Source organism: Sinocyclocheilus grahami, unplaced genomic scaffold, assembly GCF_001515645.1.
Source record: "Sinocyclocheilus grahami isolate Dianchi unplaced genomic scaffold, SAMN03320097.WGS_v1.1 scaffold706.1, whole genome shotgun sequence".
In the NCBI taxonomy this organism is placed as follows: domain Eukaryota; kingdom Metazoa; phylum Chordata; class Actinopteri; order Cypriniformes; family Cyprinidae; genus Sinocyclocheilus; species Sinocyclocheilus grahami.
In genome coordinates, this window is record NW_015505885.1 from 854,241 (window position 1) to 874,073 (window position 19,833).

The 19,833-nt window shown below is 34.1% G+C and overlaps 1 protein-coding gene across 1 annotated transcript in view; it reads right to left on the minus strand.

Moving 5' to 3' along the window:
- Positions 1 to 13,931, minus strand: part of LOC107559932 (myomesin-1) — a 34,313-nt gene extending 20,382 nt beyond the window's left edge. The window contains exons 1-9 of the mRNA XM_016243960.1: positions 13,793 to 13,931; positions 12,747 to 12,934; positions 8,255 to 8,389; positions 6,559 to 6,733; positions 3,044 to 3,201; positions 2,075 to 2,167; positions 1,900 to 1,988; positions 987 to 1,031; positions 816 to 839 (exon numbers count right to left, since the gene is read on the minus strand). Of these exons, the coding sequence (XP_016099446.1) occupies positions 816 to 839; positions 987 to 1,031; positions 1,900 to 1,988; positions 2,075 to 2,167; positions 3,044 to 3,201; positions 6,559 to 6,733; positions 8,255 to 8,389; positions 12,747 to 12,889 (862 nt within the window). The 5' untranslated portion in view covers positions 12,890 to 12,934; positions 13,793 to 13,931. The remainder of the gene's footprint in view (positions 1 to 815; positions 840 to 986; positions 1,032 to 1,899; positions 1,989 to 2,074; positions 2,168 to 3,043; positions 3,202 to 6,558; positions 6,734 to 8,254; positions 8,390 to 12,746; positions 12,935 to 13,792) is intronic.
- Between the last annotated feature and the right edge of the window lie 5,902 nt (positions 13,932 to 19,833).

Below are 19,833 nucleotides of genomic sequence, written 5' to 3' on the forward strand. Positions count from 1 at the left end.
GAGAAAAAAGTGAGAATTGGAAGATTTAAAATCATGATTTAGAGGGAAAAAAGTGAGAATTGTGATATTTAAAATCATGATTTAGAGAAAAAAGTGAGAATTGCGAGATGTAAAAATAGAATTCATAGAAAGAAGTCGGAACTGCAAGAAAAAATGTATTCTGAATTCTGAGTTTATATGTTGGAACTCTTTTCTCAATTTTCTCAATGTCACAATTTTTTTTTCTTTTTTTTTCTTATCCTGTGGTGGAAATGGGCTTCCATAATACCTTTCTTTTTCTTTTTCTTTTTAATTTTTTTTCCTGCGTTGCCAATATGCATTGACGGAATAACAAACAAAAACCTGTTTACACTAATGACGTCTAAGGGTACAATTGCGTTGAGATTTACATTGCAAGTGCATTACAGTGAACATGCTTTTGTTTGCTTTCTGTTATGAGAAGTGATGGAATTATTTTCCGTGATAATTAATAGAAAGTTGCATTTAATATCTCTTTGATAGTTCTTTTTTGTTGTCCAAACGGAGTCTATCAAGTAATGTACGGTAATTGTGGCCTAATTGTAAGCTTTTTAAAACAAATTTTTATTTGGATAAAAATATTTGACTAATAGCAATTCAATATTTAATCCAGCAGATTGTGTGTAAGTTGTCAAAGCCACCCTGAATGTTATCTATACACAATATTTTCATCAAATAAACAAAGACAGAGGAGTAAAACAATGAGAAGAGACGATCATGCATATAAGATGATCAGGGAAACCAGACGAGACTGAAACATTAAAAGAACTTTATAGAAAAACCTTCACAAAGGTTACCTTCGAAGCCGAACTTTCTGCTTTCTGCACCAGCGAATCGGAAACAAAATAGCCATTAGCCAGCTTACATGAAAAACTTTAGCCTCACGCTCACAGCTGCACACACTTCAGCAAAGCACATTTACAGAAACTGTGAAAGAAGAGTATCAGGCTTTCTTCTGAAATACTTACGGAGTCTGGGAGACGGCAGAGACTCATCAACTTCTCCTTTGAATCCTAAATGAAGTATCACACATAATGATAAGACCTTCTGTTTTTCTGTTTTATCAAAGAATTGGAAAAATGTTCTTTTTATGATCCTTTTGAAACCATAACAACCCAGTTTACAATTTGCTTGATCTATTGCTTGTGATGAAATTGTCAGCAATATTCAAAAATTCTATTGGTACATTTCAGTCACATGACTTTTTCATATATATCACATATTTAACAAAGTAATGGCGATGAATACAAAACCACAACACATCAAATAAATAAACCTTACAATTACTAAAATAGATTAATAGGACATCTATTCAAGACAACAGGAAGTCTTGAAATCCTGCGTATTAATTACGGTAGATGCTGTATTGATACTTTTAATAAGCTAAAATTCAGGACTTTTTTGGTGAAGATTTAGGTGATCACTAGATGTTCTCTGTCGGTCAAAAGTTTGGAATAATTAAGTTTTTTTTTTTATGTTTTTGAAATAAGTCTCTTATACTCACTGCATTTATTTAATCAAAATTGCAGAAAAACAGTAATATTGTGAAATATTATTACAATTTAAAATAACTGTTTACTATGTGAATATATGTGACACTGAAGACTGGAGTAATGATGCCGAAAATTCAGCTGCGCATCCCAGAAATAAATAACATTTTACAATATATTCACATAGAAAACATTTATTTTTAAATTGTAATAATATTTCACAATATTACTGTTTTTACTGTATTTTGGGGCAAATAAATGCAGCCTTGTTGAGCAGAAGAGACTTCTTTCAAAATCATGAGTATTCCAGACGTTTTGACCGGTAGTGTTGCTGCTATGACTGTTATTGTTCTCATTAGGATGAGTTTAGGATGATTCATTTCAAACCTACTTTTGACGACAACAGAAGCAAAAGCAGAGGTCTCGCCCTTGCTGTTCATGGCCGACACACGATACTGTGCAGTGTCATCGAAGTCACACCTGGAATTACAGACAGACATGTTGCACACACGACCACTGCATATCACTGTAATTGCTTCAAGAGGAAGAAATCCATGTGCGCTCACTTGTTAATCTCCAGGGCGTGGACGCTGTAGCTGCTCTCCACTTTGTACTTCCCTGGCTTGGCCATTGGATCAATGCTAACATTGTTCTTGTACCTAAGAGAGAAGAACAGATTGAAATACTATGGGATAATGTAGTGCATCAGAGCTTTTTGACTGAAAAGTAGAGGCTGAAGGCCAAGTTCATCCTCCAGAGCATCTCAATCCAAATCCAAATGCACTGAAAAAAAAATTGCTCACTCAGAAATTGCTAGTGCATTTCACAATTATTACACGTTAAAAAGGACTCGAAATGCTGCATTATGCATGCTAGGCCAGTAGTTGGCGATGTTACTTCGTAAAGAACATGTAATATGTATGCACTTGATGTCACTGTTTCACAAATTTGCATTTTTTGTAGTTTACATGGAGCGGATAATGTTTTTATTTTCAAAAACGTACACTTTGAAACCCGTTTTCAAAGGTTTTCAGGCCCCTGAAATGTCATGTAAATGAACGGCCAAAACAAATAAAAAGTTTTCTGGTTTTAGTTGAAAACGTAAATGAAGTACAAAAGGAGAAGACAGGGTGTTTGTCACACGTTATTATAGTTAACTAAAACTAAAACAATTTCATTACTTGAAATAAAATCAACTTTAACTTGAATAAAATATATAAAACAAAAAAAATTGTATTTCAACTTTTTAATTCAGTTTAATTTTATGTACTAAAATGACTTAAACCGAAATAAAAATTAATAAAAACTACATGGACATAATAAAAATCACAAAAAAAAATGAATGAAAATGACAAAAACGCATAAAAATTCCCAAAACCTCATGTAAAAATATTCAGAAAAAAAATCAAAATATCAATAATAACTATAATAGGGTCTCAGTCATACTAAAATAACACTGCTTATCACATTATAATCTTGATGTAATGCAACCATCATACATCTGTAATCATGTGTGTTTGTGCGTGTGAACTCACCACACAACGCGTGGTTCAGGCCATCCTGAGATGGTACAGTGCAGCCGCACACACTGTTTCTCCCAAACAGTGTGAGATCGTGGCTTGATCACAAACTCGGGCGTGTGCATCAGGCTGTCCTCGTTCAGACGCTTATGGTACTCTTCGTTCTCATGGATCTGAGGGCATGCAGCCATTCATATAATGTTTAGAAAGTGGCAATGTTGTTTGGTCATAAATGCATTACGAGCATGCTTTAAAAAATGTAATGCATTTATGACCAAACGCATTACTATGTCAAGATGCAAACTTCCCAAAGGAATGTTCTGCATTCAAGTTAAGCTGAGAATATTTCGACCAATCCATTGATTTGTAAAAACAACAACAGATTTGTTTACAATGGAAATCTAAAATGCGAGGCACTGCAATGGAATAAACATTAAAATACACTCTTCTGAAACTATAACCACAAGAATCAATCATTATACATGTTACGTGAGATTAGATAGAATTTTTACTAACCTTGTTTGTGCAAATTAAATATTTCTGCTTCTGTCATAATTATCCCTTGTGAAAAAGAAGTGCACACTAAAAAGAGCATTTATTACGGAAATTCTATACTTTAAAAGAATATACTTAAAGTGAGTGTAATTTTTTTAGACACTTAAAAGCATGTTAACTGCAAATAAATGAAAATGTATTATAGGTTAAATTTATATTAACTGCAGTTAGCTGAACTAAAGAGTGCTTTTCATGACCCACTTAAGTAGGACTTAAGTACATCTTTATATGTAATTTCTTAATTTCTTTTATTGCTTTCAAGTATGGTTAAAGTACTGCTGAATGTACTGTCAAGGATTGATGATAGACTAAAATATACTTTAATGTAATTTCTATTGGAGCTATTGTAATTATACATTTGTAAGGATTCAGTTGCAATATAGTACATTTAAAAGATATTTTTATATTTTACAATATAATTTTAACAATTAAAAATTTGGACAAATTAGAATTATAATCAAATACTTTCCATGTGCTTTAGTATGTTGGTCAACACATCAAAATAAGTGTACTTCTTTAAAACATGACAAAGGATTTTTAAAGCATAATTATTTAAAATTAAGTTTAATTTTACATTATTACAGTGTGTACTTTTTAAAAGTGTACTTAAGTGTGGTAAGAAACAGTTATGTAGGTGTCTCTTATGAAAGTCACTTAAGTTACCTTTATTTCATTAATATTATCTGCAATGAAATTTTTATATATATATACTTTAAAGACTACAAGTGCACATTTAATACAGTTAATTGAACTTCTTTTTGACAAGGGATGTTAAGGTGATTTGCCAAAAGATGATTTACAAAGATAAAATCCACCCAGAGGAATTACAGTAATGCATGGTAAACATGAATGTGACTTCTCCCATTAAAACAGATTCACAAAATAGCTGTACAAAATGTGATGAGCATTCATAATGTGTTCATTAAAGGTGCTGTATGTAAGTTTTTGACTCTACTAAAGCATAAAAATACCATAATATGTTTGCAGATATTTAAGAAACATGCTAAGTTAACATACTTGTTTATCTGAAAAACAATGCTACAGTCAAGTTATTCTTCTTTGAAAATGTGCGTTCCGGGCCGGAATGTCGATCTTTGTTTTGGTTTGTGAAACCCACCCACTGCCAGTTTACCCAATTGTATTTCGGCACCCCGGGTTGCCAGTTGGCGGAAAACACAGCGTATTTCATTTCATTCATTTCGTTCCTGTTGGTGTCTCAATCTGGCAACCTCAAGTCTGAGGAGGAGGGGCCGGGTGAAAAAAACCCGCTCCAATACTTTGAATTTGGACTGCAATCCCTAGTTCAACCACTCGGTGTCAATCCTACATACAGCACCTTTAAGACTCAATCTGTTCAACAGAACATTCATCAGGATCAAGTGCCTCCTTACAAGTCATTGGTTTTATTTGTCCAGTCATGTCAGTGTAAATATAATCTCCTTGAGGAGGATACTTGTCGACAACAGTAGTTTCATAGTCACTTTAACACACACCACAGATTAACACACACCACACAACCACATAAAACATTACAACCCTTGAAATCTGGCACCACGGTGGCACGATTGGTTGGCACCAGGATCAGAACTAAATAAAGTTTGTGTCGTGATACTTTCTTGCTCTTTTTCTATCTAAAAATAGGGAACATACAGTATGCTTGAGTTTAATAGAGTTCTTCAAACCCTGCAATCAAAGCAAACCCAAATGCATCTCCTGTTGCACAATTAGTTCAAAACAACAAAATTCTCATCTTCGAACAATAAATTAGTTCAAACAATAAAATTCCCAACTATTCACTGAATGTGTAATTTTACCTTCATGTTAAGTAACATGGGCAAAATCAGTTTGCACATGTATGAGTTTGTAGTTATAAAAGGATAAATCATCAATTGTTGCAGCACTACTAAAAATAATTTTCATTTTCTGAATAGAATGAGTGTCAATTTATGTCTGTATGGGATGTTTTTGACTGTTTTGTCAGATTTGGACTGTTTTGTCCTTCAGATGTACAATCTGAGTTACCATTGAAGTCCATTGAGTTATGTGCTTAAGTTTAGTACACAGGGTTAGAAGATTGTTCAAATAGTGATGCTTTTCTACACTTGTGAAAAAGGGCACTTAATTGTACTGAATGTGCACTTGAAGTATACTTCAAATCTTAAAACTATATATATTTTTAAAATGTATTTACAGATAATATAATATTAATGAAATAAAATGCCACTTAAGTGACTTAAAGAGGGACACGTTTATGACTGTTTCTAAGCACACTTAAGTACACTTTTAAAAAGTCAACTTTGTAATAATGTCAAATTGAAAGTTTTACTTTAAATCATTGTTTCAATCTTTTGTCTTGCTTTAAATTTAGTACACTTATTTTGATGTGTTGACTAACATACTAAAGCACATGTAAAGTGTTTGATTATAATTTTAACTGTAGTGTGTTATTCAGTACTACATTTAAAGTTAATATTTGTATGCACTACATTGCAACTTACAAATGTGTAATTACAAATATATTTAAGTACATGGCATACAAGTTTCAATAGAAAAGACATTAAAGTACAATTTATTTACCATAAATGCTTGTTTATATAAAGATGTACTTAAGTCCCATGTAAGTGGGTCAAAAAAGTACTCAGCTTAATTTGCATTTCAACTATAAAAATTGCATTTAATTGCAAATAAAATGCAGTTAATGGTAGTAAAGTATTTCAATCAGTTTGCACCTAAGTATAGTCTTTTAAAGTATATTATTTCCATACTAAGTATTCTTTTAATGTATGTGCTTCTTTTCACAAGGGTAATAAAGCAAGAGAGCTGTGAGAGCCGTGTTGTAGCTCAGTCCAACAGTTTGTAGTTGTTAAAATGTCAATTTAAGTGAGAAGTGTTGAAGAGAAATGTATAATTAATCTCTAACCACAACAGCAGTAGTGAGTTATGTGTTTAGGAACAGGACTAGGATCTCCACTGACCCTCTTGCTAAGCGAGATGCGCTCTGCAGACTCCCTCACGACGGTTCTGCGGGACTTGTGTTCGACGCGCTCCGACTCCATGCCTCTAGCGAAGAGGTCACGGCGAGCCAGATACCCGGCGCTCTCTTTTGCGCGCGCTTCCTCAGTGTCTGATAGGCCGCTTTCAAACTCATGACTGAGGGGGGAATTATGTTGCATCACATTCACACACCACTTGACTTAAACAAAGCAGTGCAGCATAATACAACATATTACGTCATATACAATACATATACACAAGAGTTACAAACAAAAAATTGAATCACATCTGTGTTCTTTGAGAAAACTTCCAAGACCTTGCTATAGCAACCTCACATCCACCCTTAAAGGTACAGTTCACTCAAAAATGAATATTCTGTCATCATTTACACACCCTCAAAAGATATTTTGAAGAATTTTGGTAACCAAACAGTTGCTGGTAAAAAAAATAAAAATACTATGGAAGTCAATGACTACCATCAAATATTTGGTTACCAACATTCTTCAAAATATCTTCTTTTGCATTCAACAGAAGAATGAAAGTCATACAGGTTTGGAACAACATGAGGGTGAGTAAATGATGACAGAATTTTCATTTTTGGGTGAACTATCCCTTTAATATAAAGGCTCATTGCAGCAAATTTTCTTACCAAGAGCCATTCTGGCTATATAGTATTCATGTTTCTTCTCAATGTTAAATTATATGTTCCGTCAAAGGCTATCCCTTGTAAAAAAAGAAGTACACTTAATTACTTAATGTGCATTTTACATAATGTTTTAGTAATCTTTTGTTGTTCTTAACGGTACACTTATTTACTAAATACTAAAGCACGTCAGAATTTATATTTCTTGACACACTTAAGTACACTTTTAAAAAGTGCACTTTGTAATAATGTCAAATAAAACATTTTAATTGAAAGGATATTTTTAATGTTTTAATAATCTTTTATCATGTTTTAAAGAAGTGCACTTATTTGAAGTGTTGATAGATATATTAAAGAACATATAATTTTAACAGTAGTCTGTTATTCGATATTACATCTAAAGTTAATATATTGTACTAAATTGCAACTTCATCATTACAGATGTGTAATTACAAATATATTTAAATAGATGACATACAGGTTTCAATAGAAATGACATTAAAGTATATTTTAGGTTCCATAAATGCTTGTCAGTGCATTCGGCAGCACTTTAATCAGATTTTAAATACAATAGAAGTAATTATTAGATTGCATATAAAGATGTACTTAAGTGGGTCAAAAGACACTGTAAAGTTCAACTAATTGCATTTAATATAAATTTAAAATATAATACATTTTCATTTAATTGCAGCTACTAACATGCAGTTAAGTGTCTGAAAACATTACATTCAGTTTGCACTTAAGTATGTTCTTTTACAGAATGTTATTTCAGTACTTTTTAAAAGTATGCTCAAGTGTACTTCTTTTCACAACAGTTAAAGAACAATGCTAAAACGTTTCTTCAATGGGATCTGACTGTAAAATGATACAGTATGTGGAGACTTTTTTTTTCATTGTAAGTGTATAGGGCTATAAATAGGATATTATTGAAGTGCTTACTAATACCAAACACATGCTAACAATAGAAAACATGACGTATGGAACAGCTGCATGTGTTTTTTCCAACACTAACAAAACCCAGATTGTTTCTTTACCTGCCCCTGAAGATGGGCACCACATAACCGATGATCTGGTTCTCCTTGTCCATGGCCAGATAGGTTGGTTTGGCTCTCTTGGGCAGAGGGCTCAGCCCACCCTCATCTAGAGCCATGTATGTGGCAGCTCTGATGCTGCAATGGTGCAGAAATTGCAACATATACACACGTGTGAGTATCCAGCACTTAGTTCACACGCTATTATGAGTTTTAGAAGGGGTGTGGAGTCATGAAGAAAAGATGTTAGGTTGAAAAACGTCTAAGATTGCAGATAGTTAAGGGAGTGAGTGGGAAGGAGGTTAATCACCTCAGTGGTCCTGAATTACAACAAATCACCAATAAAAGCTTCCTCAGTGCTCAAAAGTATGGAGTAGTAGAACCTTGCGTCCGGTTCAAGGCACTGGATCTACAACCTCCTATATACACACTCTTACATCTATCTATAAACTTTCACATTCACTGTCTTTCAATGGGATGCTTTTTAGTGCCCAATCTCCAAAAAAAAAACATTTGAGATTTTTTTTCTACTCCTTACTAAACAAATCAACAAAAAAACAGCATATTTCAGGATATAGTTACAGGATATTCAATCCTTAAGTGCACTTAATTGTTTTAAATTCACACTTATAGTGTACGTCCAATTTTAGAAGTATATATTTTAAAACTCTACTTGCAGATAATATAATAAAATAAAAGGCCACTTAAGTGACTTAAAGAGAGACACTTTCATGACTGTTTCTTAACACACTTAAGTACACTTTTAATAAAGTAATGACGTCAAAATTAAGTTTTATCTTAATGTGCATTTTACATCATGTTTCTTAAGTACACTTTTTTTAAAGGGCCTTTGTAATAATGTCAAATAAAAATTTACTTCAAGTACATTTAATCATTACATTTAATAAACATCATGTTTTTATAATCTTTTGCTGTGCTTTAAATAAATACATATTTTGATATGTTGACTAACATAAAGCACTTGATGATTAATATTACATTTAATATATATATTAATTGTACTAAATTACAATTTGATAATTACAAATGTGTAACTACAAATATATTTAAATACATGACATACAAGTTTCAATAGAAATGGCATTAAAATACATTTTAATTTACCATAAATGCTTGTCAGTATTTTCGGCAATGCACTTTTAATTATTTCAAAGACAATAGAAGTAATAATGAAATTGCATATAGAGATGCTATTAAGTCCTACTTAAGTGGGTCAAAAGAAGCACTCTAAAGTTCAGCTAATTGCAGTTAATCTAAATTTGAGCTATAATACATATTAATTTAGTCTCCAAAAGTCTCCAAAAGCATTACACTGAGTTCATACTTAAGTATATTCTTTTAAAATATATTATTTCTGTAATAAGTACTGTTTTTAAAAGTATGCTAGAGTGTACTTCTTTCTCACAAGAGTTCATAGATATTCAGCATGATATTCAATGTGAAATAAATTTAAGGAAGAACTTGAACTTGACCGTCAAGTCTTGTTTTCCATTAGACTGTAAATCTGAGCCCTGTTTCCCTGCTCCTTTGTGTGTATTACCATCCCACTTGCTCTTTGGATTATACTGCTCGGATTTACATAGTGTGTGTGTGTGTGTGTGTGTGTGTGTTTGCATAGTGCGTTTACATCCTGATTCCTCTGCTTCTGGTCCGTCATTACACTCATGCCTTTAGATGACATACACCCTTCATATATCCTTCACCTATCACTATCTTCTCCAGGCCTCTCACAAGTGTGTGTATAAATAGACATTCAAGAGTTCAGGAGAGAGAGGGTGGGGAGCACTTAGGACCGTTAAAGTGATCCAAAACTAAGACTGGGATTGGACAAAAACTGTATTCCCCTAGCATGGAAAAACTTTCAGTTTGCCACATTTAGCAAAGACAATTGGGAGCATGTGTATCATTGGATAACATGATTAATGGCACAGAAACTGAAGCCTGTGAGCCAACCTGCCATCCTGTGACACTCCATATCCTGCTTTAATCCTGTACAGCACAGCAGCTCATAAAAGCGGGATCTGTTCAGGCTAAAAACAACTGTTTCAACAAGCTCTGTGTTTAGCATTCAGAGCATTTGTCCACAAAATGATAACAGCCAAAGGACAGATCTGTCTGTACGCTCTTAAAAATAAAAGTTCTTTATTGGCATTGATGGTTCCATGAAGAATCTTAAACATCCATGGAATCTTTCCATTCCACAAAAGGTTCTTTACGGTGGAAAAAGATTCTTTGGATTTTTTTCAAATGTTCTTTACACTAAGAAAAATGGTTCTTTTTAGAATTGTTAAATTACAATTAAAAGGTTCATTGGATAAACCAAAAATGGTTATTATATGGCATCACTGAGAACACTTTTCTCTTTAGGAACCTTTATTTTGAAGAGTGTATCCTGGTTATGCAATCCACACCCTCTTTTTCTAAATTGCCAAAAATGTCCGGGGTTTTTTTCTTTGTTTTCCTATTGTTTTCATACTTGTCGGTGAGTAAATGTGAAAAGTACACTCTCAGAAAAAACGGTACAAAAGTTGTCACTGGGGTGGTACCTTTTCAAAAGGCACACCTTTGTACCAAAAGAGTCCATAATGGTACCTAAAAGGTACAAAAGTGTACATTTTGAAAAGGTACCGCCCCAGTGACAACTTTTGTACCTTTTTTTCTGAGAGTGTAGTTTGACCAATAGCGTGCAGGCATTCTACATAACTGACCAATCGTGGCATGTGAGAAGGCGGGATCTACAGAGAACGGACAAAGCAATGCAAATATGCGTGTATATATATAATGTTTGATGACTGTAGAGAGCACATCAATAAAGGAAAACAAAGACAAACTTGGACATTTTAGGCAAAAAAAGAGAGGATGCATAGTCACCCTAACTTTGGATTGGATGGATTTGGAAAACAAGTGGTCAATAACACAACACAACCTTACATTTATATTTATTCAATCTCAAGAAAAAGTTTGAGAAGTTTTGCTAATGTACAAACTTTCCAATTTTACCAGTTGTCAGATTTGGAGGATAACAGTCTAGAATAGAGAGGAAAGAAAAGAACACTTAATTAACTTGTTAAACTTGATCATTTATTTGTTTTCTTCATTTAGTTATCTTTTCTTGTTATTTTATTTGGCACAATTATCAAAAAAAGACTAAATGAATTCTGAAACTATATTAAAACCCAGGATAGCCATATTTTTACATTGCATTTCTCTCACAAAAATTGTTTACATGTCTCATTCTGTTCCTGCTCTGCAAGTGGAGGTGCTAAATTTTAGGCTAACTGAACAATATGGATATCCGACTGCAAAACTATAGGAAGAGAAGATAGTGGGTATCTATGCAACTCTGAAAAGGAGACCGTTTCATTTGCATCTATTCTTTTTATCCTTTGAATTTAAGTAATTGACCATTTTTTTGATACGATATAGTGGAAAACATTCATGTATTTAAATAAAAATTATGCATTGGCAGCCTGTTGGCACCTTGTGTCTGTGTCTAGATAAAAAAGTGAACTCTGCGAGTATGTTATTAAGACGGTTTTCATTGTGCTATAAGAATCTAATCAAATACACTTTCAGCATCTGCTCTCTCTTTAACTCTAAATCCCACACAGATACACACAGCGCAAATGTAAATGCATAATGCATGTGACACACATAACAACATCTACTTCTGTAGCCTCTATAAATACACCATGACGTCAAGAACACCAAATGAAGTGGCGAGTTATGTTATGAATGCTATTTATATTACGACATGAAACCAAGTGTTGAAGAAACTAATTAAATCATGACTGAGCCTTGCAAGATTTCAATTTGTGCAAGTTGCTGTAAGATTCTTGAGGCTGCAGTTACATTAGTCCCTTTACAAGACACACAACTTACGCTCTGACATTCAGAGTGACCCAGTAAGCAACTGCCGGGACAAAAAACGAGCCAGAGGGAGTACATCAAACTAAATACAGGCACAAATCCAAACCACAGAAAGGCTTAAAAAGATTCACAGCAAGTTTTGAATCAAGAAGCACTCTAGGAACCAAACTTAAGTGGTAAATACTGTAAATGTCTGACTGTCAGTCATTAAAACTCAACCAAAAGTCCTCTATATTGCGATTCCCCCTCCCCAACTCCAATGACAATATTCTGTAAAAAAACAAAACAAAACACCAATATGCCAAAGGTAAAGCCAATATACCAAACCCATATATCATGAAGTGAGTGTGATCTGTCAACAGTGTCAACAACAAGCACACTGCATGCAGAAAACACATATAAACGGCATGTTTTAAGGATGGTTTTGGTTGAAATACAGATTAGACAAAACAAGAGGGACAACAGTAGTGGGTCATTTTTGTGTTCGGGTGAAGGATAAGTGTATTATAAGGCATCAGGAAGAGCTGGCTGCTGGAATGAGTTCAGGTTATGGGACTGGGAAGGATTTACTGTTGATGTGATGGACCTCGCCATGCTCTCTTACCCCTTGGTGCTTTTGCTGCTATGTGAAGAGTAAGTATTAGAGCTCTGCTGGTATTGGCTGATAGCAGACTCCGTCTCTCGGCTACGGTAGCCGCGATCATAATGGCGGTGGTGTTTCTGGTAGAACGGTATCGATCCTGACATTGTCTTCAGTTCTCAAGCTCTTTTAGTCAGAAGATTCAAAACTTTCTATCAACACATTAAATATGCGTATTACACCCAGTGATTTGTCAGTAATCATTTCACAGGCAGGATTTATCAGTGCTTTAACATCACAGTCAATTTTTCAAACTAGTCAGCTGGTGCATTTTTATTTTGGAATTCCATTAACATTGTTTAATAAAAAAAACTCTGTTTGTTTGTTTTTGTTGATTTTTTTTTTACGGCAATACAATCTGACTTAAAATATATATACAAAGTTCAGCCTTCATAAATAATTTCTGAACCATAAATAATTTTTAGTCATCAGCTTTACCATGCATATAAGTAGCCTATAATTATATATATATATCAGCAGCTCTAGCTCTAGCAAATACAATAAAACCAGCTAGTGTTATGACAACAGTGAACTTTTTAATGAAATAGTGACTGCAGGGTTACACTATTCTCAGGACAATATTTTTAATGTTAAGTTGTCACGCATTTATGGTATAATTTAAAACAGTTTATTCATTATATTATTTTCCATTGGCCAAAACTATGGTCGATGTTATGTTTGCATGTTGTCATGTACAGTTTTGCTGTTTCATAATTGCTTTGGTGTTTAAATATCGCGGAAATAGTCTGTACCTGTGAAATGCTGTGCAGACGGCTTTTTAAATATTAAATCAGTATCAAGAAAGCATCCTGTTCCCATTGGCACCCCATGCAAAGTGACAAGTTAAGTAAATCTATACTCAATCCTATTTTTGTTGTTGTTGTTCAGCACTAACCTCAGTCTTTCCTATAGCTACGGGTTTAGAATGAATTGTATAATCCACAAGATTCACAAAACATCTTCTATTTCACCTGACAGGCTTCGTGCGTTCACGCAGCGGATCATCTCACCTTGCCAAAGGTCTGCAAGCAGCTCAGAGCCGGACCGCAGAGCAGCGCGTCAGGAGCCCAACCAAGATCCAAATCCAAGCAAAGACGCAAACTGGCGCGGCGCTGTGAACGGGAGCTGCTGTCCACACATCAAAAATAATATTGGCGATGGCAGGAATGTCCAAGCGACTGTCACGACCTTTTATGGCGACAGGGGCCGTTAAATATAGCCGTAGTGCACAGTAGTATCGGCGCATTTACACTGCGCGTTCTGTACCTCATAACGAGTTAAAGACACTGGTGTTAGTTTATATGGGTGCCATTTACAGTATATAAAAAAGTATGAATGTTTTTGGCTATTACATAAGAAATAGCCTAACCAAGTGGCGTTTATTTAGTGAATGATATACTGTACACAACGCCTTTTTCAAACAAAAAAAAAATCAGAAAAAAGAAAGAAAAAACACGTTTGCGTTACATTCTAAAACATACACTGTTAAAAATGAAGACAAAGTGTTGTCACACATGGTTGTTAAATGTTCGTGGAAAATGTCCATATTTAGGGTTAGGGTGATGAACAACATGTCCAGCAAAGTTTTCTACAGCTTAACCAGAAATCTCCTGCCTGGAAAAAGTTAGTACACCCATCCCCAACATTTATCCCTGCATAAAATGCCTGCGATTTAACTCAAGCCAACCGATTACAAGAACATCATTGATAATAAATGCCCAACCTTATATAAATGTCAATAAAGTCTGGTTTTGTCATAAGATTTGAAGTGGTACTGTCATGCAGGTCAAAAGAGCTGCCTCAGAGTCCTTCAGAAGGAGTTAATGTTGGAAAGGGTTTTAAACCCACTTAAACACTATTCATAATTATAATGTTCTTCTTCTACTCCGTCTTCTTCTTGTAGAACTAGAATCAGTTTTGTAAAAAGTTTTTAAAGAAATAGAGGAGGGCTGGAGCTTCAATCTGACCATTTTTTGAGGTTGGTCTTCCAAACCCACTAGCGCCACCAATGGGTCAAATATGTTTACGCTATTAGTTTTAGAACTGCTTGGTTAATAGTTGTGAAAATTGGCAAAGAGATAAAAGAGGGTTGGAGCTTCAATCTGACCATTTTTGAGGTTGGTCTTCCAAACCTTCTAGCGCCACCAGCGGGTCAGAGTTTCACTGATATTTATGCTATAACTTTTGAACTGTTTAATAAACAGTTGTGAAAATTAGCACAGTGATAGAGGAGGTTTGGAGCTTCAATCTGACCAACTTTGAGGGCTTTCTTTCAAACCCTCTAGCGCCAACAATGGGGCAAATTTGCACTGATGTTTATGCTAATAACTTTCGAACCGTTTGGTAAAACTCAAGCCAACCGATTACAAGAACATCATTGATAATAAATGCCCAACCTTATATAAATGTCAATAAAGTCTGGTTTTGTCATAAGATTTGAAGTGGTACTGTCATGCAGGTCAAAAGAGCTGCCTCAGAGTCCTTCAGAAGGAGTTAATGTTGGAAAGGGTTTTAAACCCACTTAAACACTATTCATAATTATAATGTTCTTCTTCTACTCCGTCTTCTTCTTGTAGAACTAGAATCAGTTTTGTAAAAAGTTTTTAAAGAAATAGAGGAGGGCTGGAGCTTCAATCTGACCATTTTTTGAGGTTGGTCTTCCAAACCCACTAGCGCCACCAATGGGTCAAATATGTTTACGCTATTAGTTTTAGAACTGCTTGGTTAATAGTTGTGAAAATTGGCAAAGAGATAAAAGAGGGTTGGAGCTTCAATCTGACCATTTTTGAGGTTGGTCTTCCAAACCTTCTAGCGCCACCAGCGGGTCAGAGTTTCACTGATATTTATGCTATAACTTTTGAACTGTTTAATAAACAGTTGTGAAAATTAGCACAGTGATAGAGGAGGTTTGGAGCTTCAATCTGACCAACTTTGCGGGGCTTTCTTTCAAACCCTCTAGCGCCAACAATGGGGCAAATTTGCACTGATGTTTATGATAATAACTTTCGAACCGTTTGGTAAAAAGTTGTGAAAATTGGCATAGAGATAGAGAAGGGTTGGAGCTTCAGTCTGACCAATTCTGTGGTCTGTCTCAGCCTTTTAGTGCCACCAATGAGTCAAAATTGCACAGATTTTACATTAAGACTTTTGAACTGTTGGCCTGCAAGGCACCAAATCTCTTGAACAAAGCCGAAAGCAAGGACATTTCAAGCAATAAAACCTTATCAGATACAGATAATAAAGGGCTTGAGAGCACCTCTAACACCACTGACAGATCCCAGACAGGAATGTGATTCAGGCGAAAATGCCAAAGCCTGTAACACATGAGAGACAAAAGAGTGTTACCAGAGTCTTATCATCTACTCACTCGCCCTCATGTTGTTCCAAACCGATAAGACTTTTGTTCATCTTCGAAACACTAATGTGGATATTTTTCCATTTCAAAATTTCTGTTTCTGTCCACTGAGAGTCTATTCACCCAAAACACTGGTGCTGCAAAAACTCCATAAAGACATTGTAGAAGTAATCCATATCAATCATGCGGTTTAATCCAAGTCTTCTGAAGAGACACTATTGCTTTATATGATGAACAGATTTAATTTAGGCTTTTATTTACATATAAACATTGATCAACACACATAAATAGAGAACATCTAATATGGTAAACTGACGCTCAACACGCACTTGCTTGACATGTGAGAAGCAATGCGGATTCTTCTCGCGTGTCAAGAAGGTTGAGTTCGGGTTCATTTGATGTCAGAGACTGGCAAGCAAAGGTGGAGGGGAGCCTAGATACTTACTGGGTCCACTGTATGTATTTATATTATACAAGCAAACTATACTTTTCCGGTTTGTCCATGGAGAAATGGTTAGATTACCTTTATAAGCCTCTGACCTTGTTTTCAAAGGCCTTTATCTCAGCTGTGGTCTGGACTAACAATAGCCATGTTATTGTTATCCCCCCTCACATACAACACATACCAGCAACAATGTGTGTGTGTGTGTGTGTGTGTGTGAGAGAGAGAGTTATTTCTATGTGTTTTTGTTTTTTCTGTTGTCAGTCTGGCACCATTTATGCATATCTGTTAGACCTGCGTGAGACAATGCAACATGCCTGCCACGCAAGTTTGGAATAATTAAGATTTTTTTAAATGTTTTGAAATAAGTCTCTTATGCACACAGAGGCTGCATGTACTGGATTTGTTAAAAACTACAGTAAAACAGTAATATTGTGAAATATTAATACAGTAATTCATGCAACTATTTTCAGTTTTTTTCTATTTTAAAATAATGCTTCAGAATCATTGTAAAATGCTGAAGTGTTACCCATAATACCGAAATTGCATTATACAAAAATTCATTTATAGGGATATTTATTTTTTCATATGTCATAATTTTGAATGCCTCCTTACATGTACACTCTAAAAAATGCTGGGTTGTTTCAACCCAACTTTGGGTCAAAGATGGACTAACCCAGCTGTTGGGTTAAATTTTTTTATTACATTTTTAACCCAAAAGTTGGGTTAGTCCATATTTGACCCAAAGTTGGGTTGAAACAACCCAGCATTTTTTAGAGTATAATATAGAATTATGTGCAACTATCGGAAAAATATAGTTTGGTCCTATACGAATAATGACTTAAATTCCATCTTTTAAAATGAATATTTTACACACGCTTACAGCACAAGTACTCTCTCTTGTGGCCATACAGTATAAAGCAATGCTGCATACACTCCTGATTAATGGTAGTGCATAACTAGTGTCACGCCCTTGAGGAAGCACACAGGCCCACTCAGATTTTGAGACTGAATTTTGGATGCAGCTTCCAAAAAAGGATATTTATATCATTGAAGTTGCATGGATTTGGTGGCATTAACACCGTGGCAGAAATCACACATGCAGGTCTAAATCTCAGCTGCTGCTGTTATACTTCTCCAAACTCGACTTTTTCCTGTGGGGCATAAAAATGATTTTTTTATTAAAATAAGGTTTTGTCAATATAGTTGCAATCAATCAATCAATCAACAAACAAATAAGTAAATACATACATACACCATGCACCTGATTCTTCGGACATGTATGATGCATGCTAATAGTTTACAGTTCAAAATGTACACTTTTTAATGTACTTTCACTGTAAAACAATAAATAAAATAAAAATTAAATCCACTTGAAATTCGTTCAATGGCTGCATCCCAATTTTGTACAACACAGTAATAAGTTAATTGGACTTCATATGATCTATTTGAAGTGATTCCGAAAGTCAAGTTTAAACTCCATAAAAGCGAAGGGAGTAGACGCAATTGGACAGAAATGTGTCCAGTTATTTTACATTTATGGAAATAAAGATGTTGTTATAATGACAGACACTTAGGCTAATTCATTTGAATTCCATTTTAACAGCCTAATAAATTATTAAAAATAATAAGTCACCTTTGCTTTGATCGCTGAGGGCTTACAGACAACATATTGAGGCTTTTTTCAATGAAGGTTTACATACAAATACTTAACTGTAAAGTTACTTTGATACAGTTTACATTTTTGAAAGCATTTTTAATATATATATCTATATATCTATTTCTATATCAGCAGTGTTGGGGGTAACGCATTACAAGTAACGCGAGTTACGTAATCAGATTACTTTTTCAAGTAACTAGTAAAAGTAACATTACTTTTTACAATTTACAAGAAAATATCAAGTGTTATTAACTTATCAAGTTAAAAATAAGTGACAAGTTACTTTTTCACATTTATTTACTGACACCTCCCCTAACCCTGTGTTGAGAGAAACAGGGAGAAAGGTGCAGAGGCACATCCGTCAATCTGAAGCCAATTAATTTCATTTTTGGTGTGAAAGAAACTTTACAGTTGCCAAAAATATAACTTTTGGGATTTCTGTTATTAAAAATAAATAAGCAAGCCAAGCTCAGGTGACAAAAAGTAACGCAAAAGTAATGCAATGCATTAGTTTCCATAAAAAGTAACTAACATAATTAGTTACTTTTTATGGAGTAACTCAATATTGTAATGCATTCGTTTTCAAAAATAACTTTCCCCGACATTGCTTGCCAAAATTCACTGGGGGGTACCATTTAATAACGGTAATTTTAGATTACCTTTCAGATGTATTTAATTATAAAACCCTTAATAATCTATAATAACTTATTTCATATTTTATCTAAACCTTCCTGGATATTAAGACAATTCTGGCCAAATGAAAGATACGTTGTGTGTGTGAATTTGCACGTTATAATGTAAGCATCATTAATGACCCATTTTTCTTAAAAAAAAAGAAAAGAAAAGAAGATTAATTAGTGAAATGAAAGAATGATTTAATAAAAAATCTGAATTAGTAATCGTCTCTAATTGGCCTGTTTAGCTAAGCCCTCAAAACACTTCTTATTTAGTGGTACAGTACTGCATGATTTGTAGATTATATTTAATAGTTTACACTTTGCATAAACGTTTACAATTCGTTTTTAAAAGGTAACATTACATTCTCTACGCCGCTTACATTTCTTTTCAAGAGCACTTGTGCTCCTGCTCAAAAAAAATTAAATAATTGGGAACAACTTCTGATGAATGACAGAAATTAACCTTCCTATTATAAGGCGATATTTGACTCCTTAAAAGTTTTTTTTTAAACCTTTGTAATGCCTTTGACTTTATTAAATGTACGCCATCTTTTGTGCCAAAAATTTTTTATAAATCTAAAACCAATAAATTCAATTAAAATAATAAGATACAATCAGGAAGAATAAGTTAACCTACTAGTCAAATTAAATCAGCATCAACAATTCATCTTTGCATGGCACAGAAGAGCACAGATGTGGCATTACAGACTTTTTGACAAGACTCAATGTATTTCATAATAACAATGTTATGAAATTAATGTTTTAAATATAAAGTTTTGAATGTAGAAATATTAAATTTAAATGACTCAATTTATACTTTAAAATTACACTGAAACCACCAGTAGGTGGCAGCAAGTCACTGTCTTTGTCACTGAATCATTCATTCAATCGATTCGTTCAAATGGCTGATTCATTTA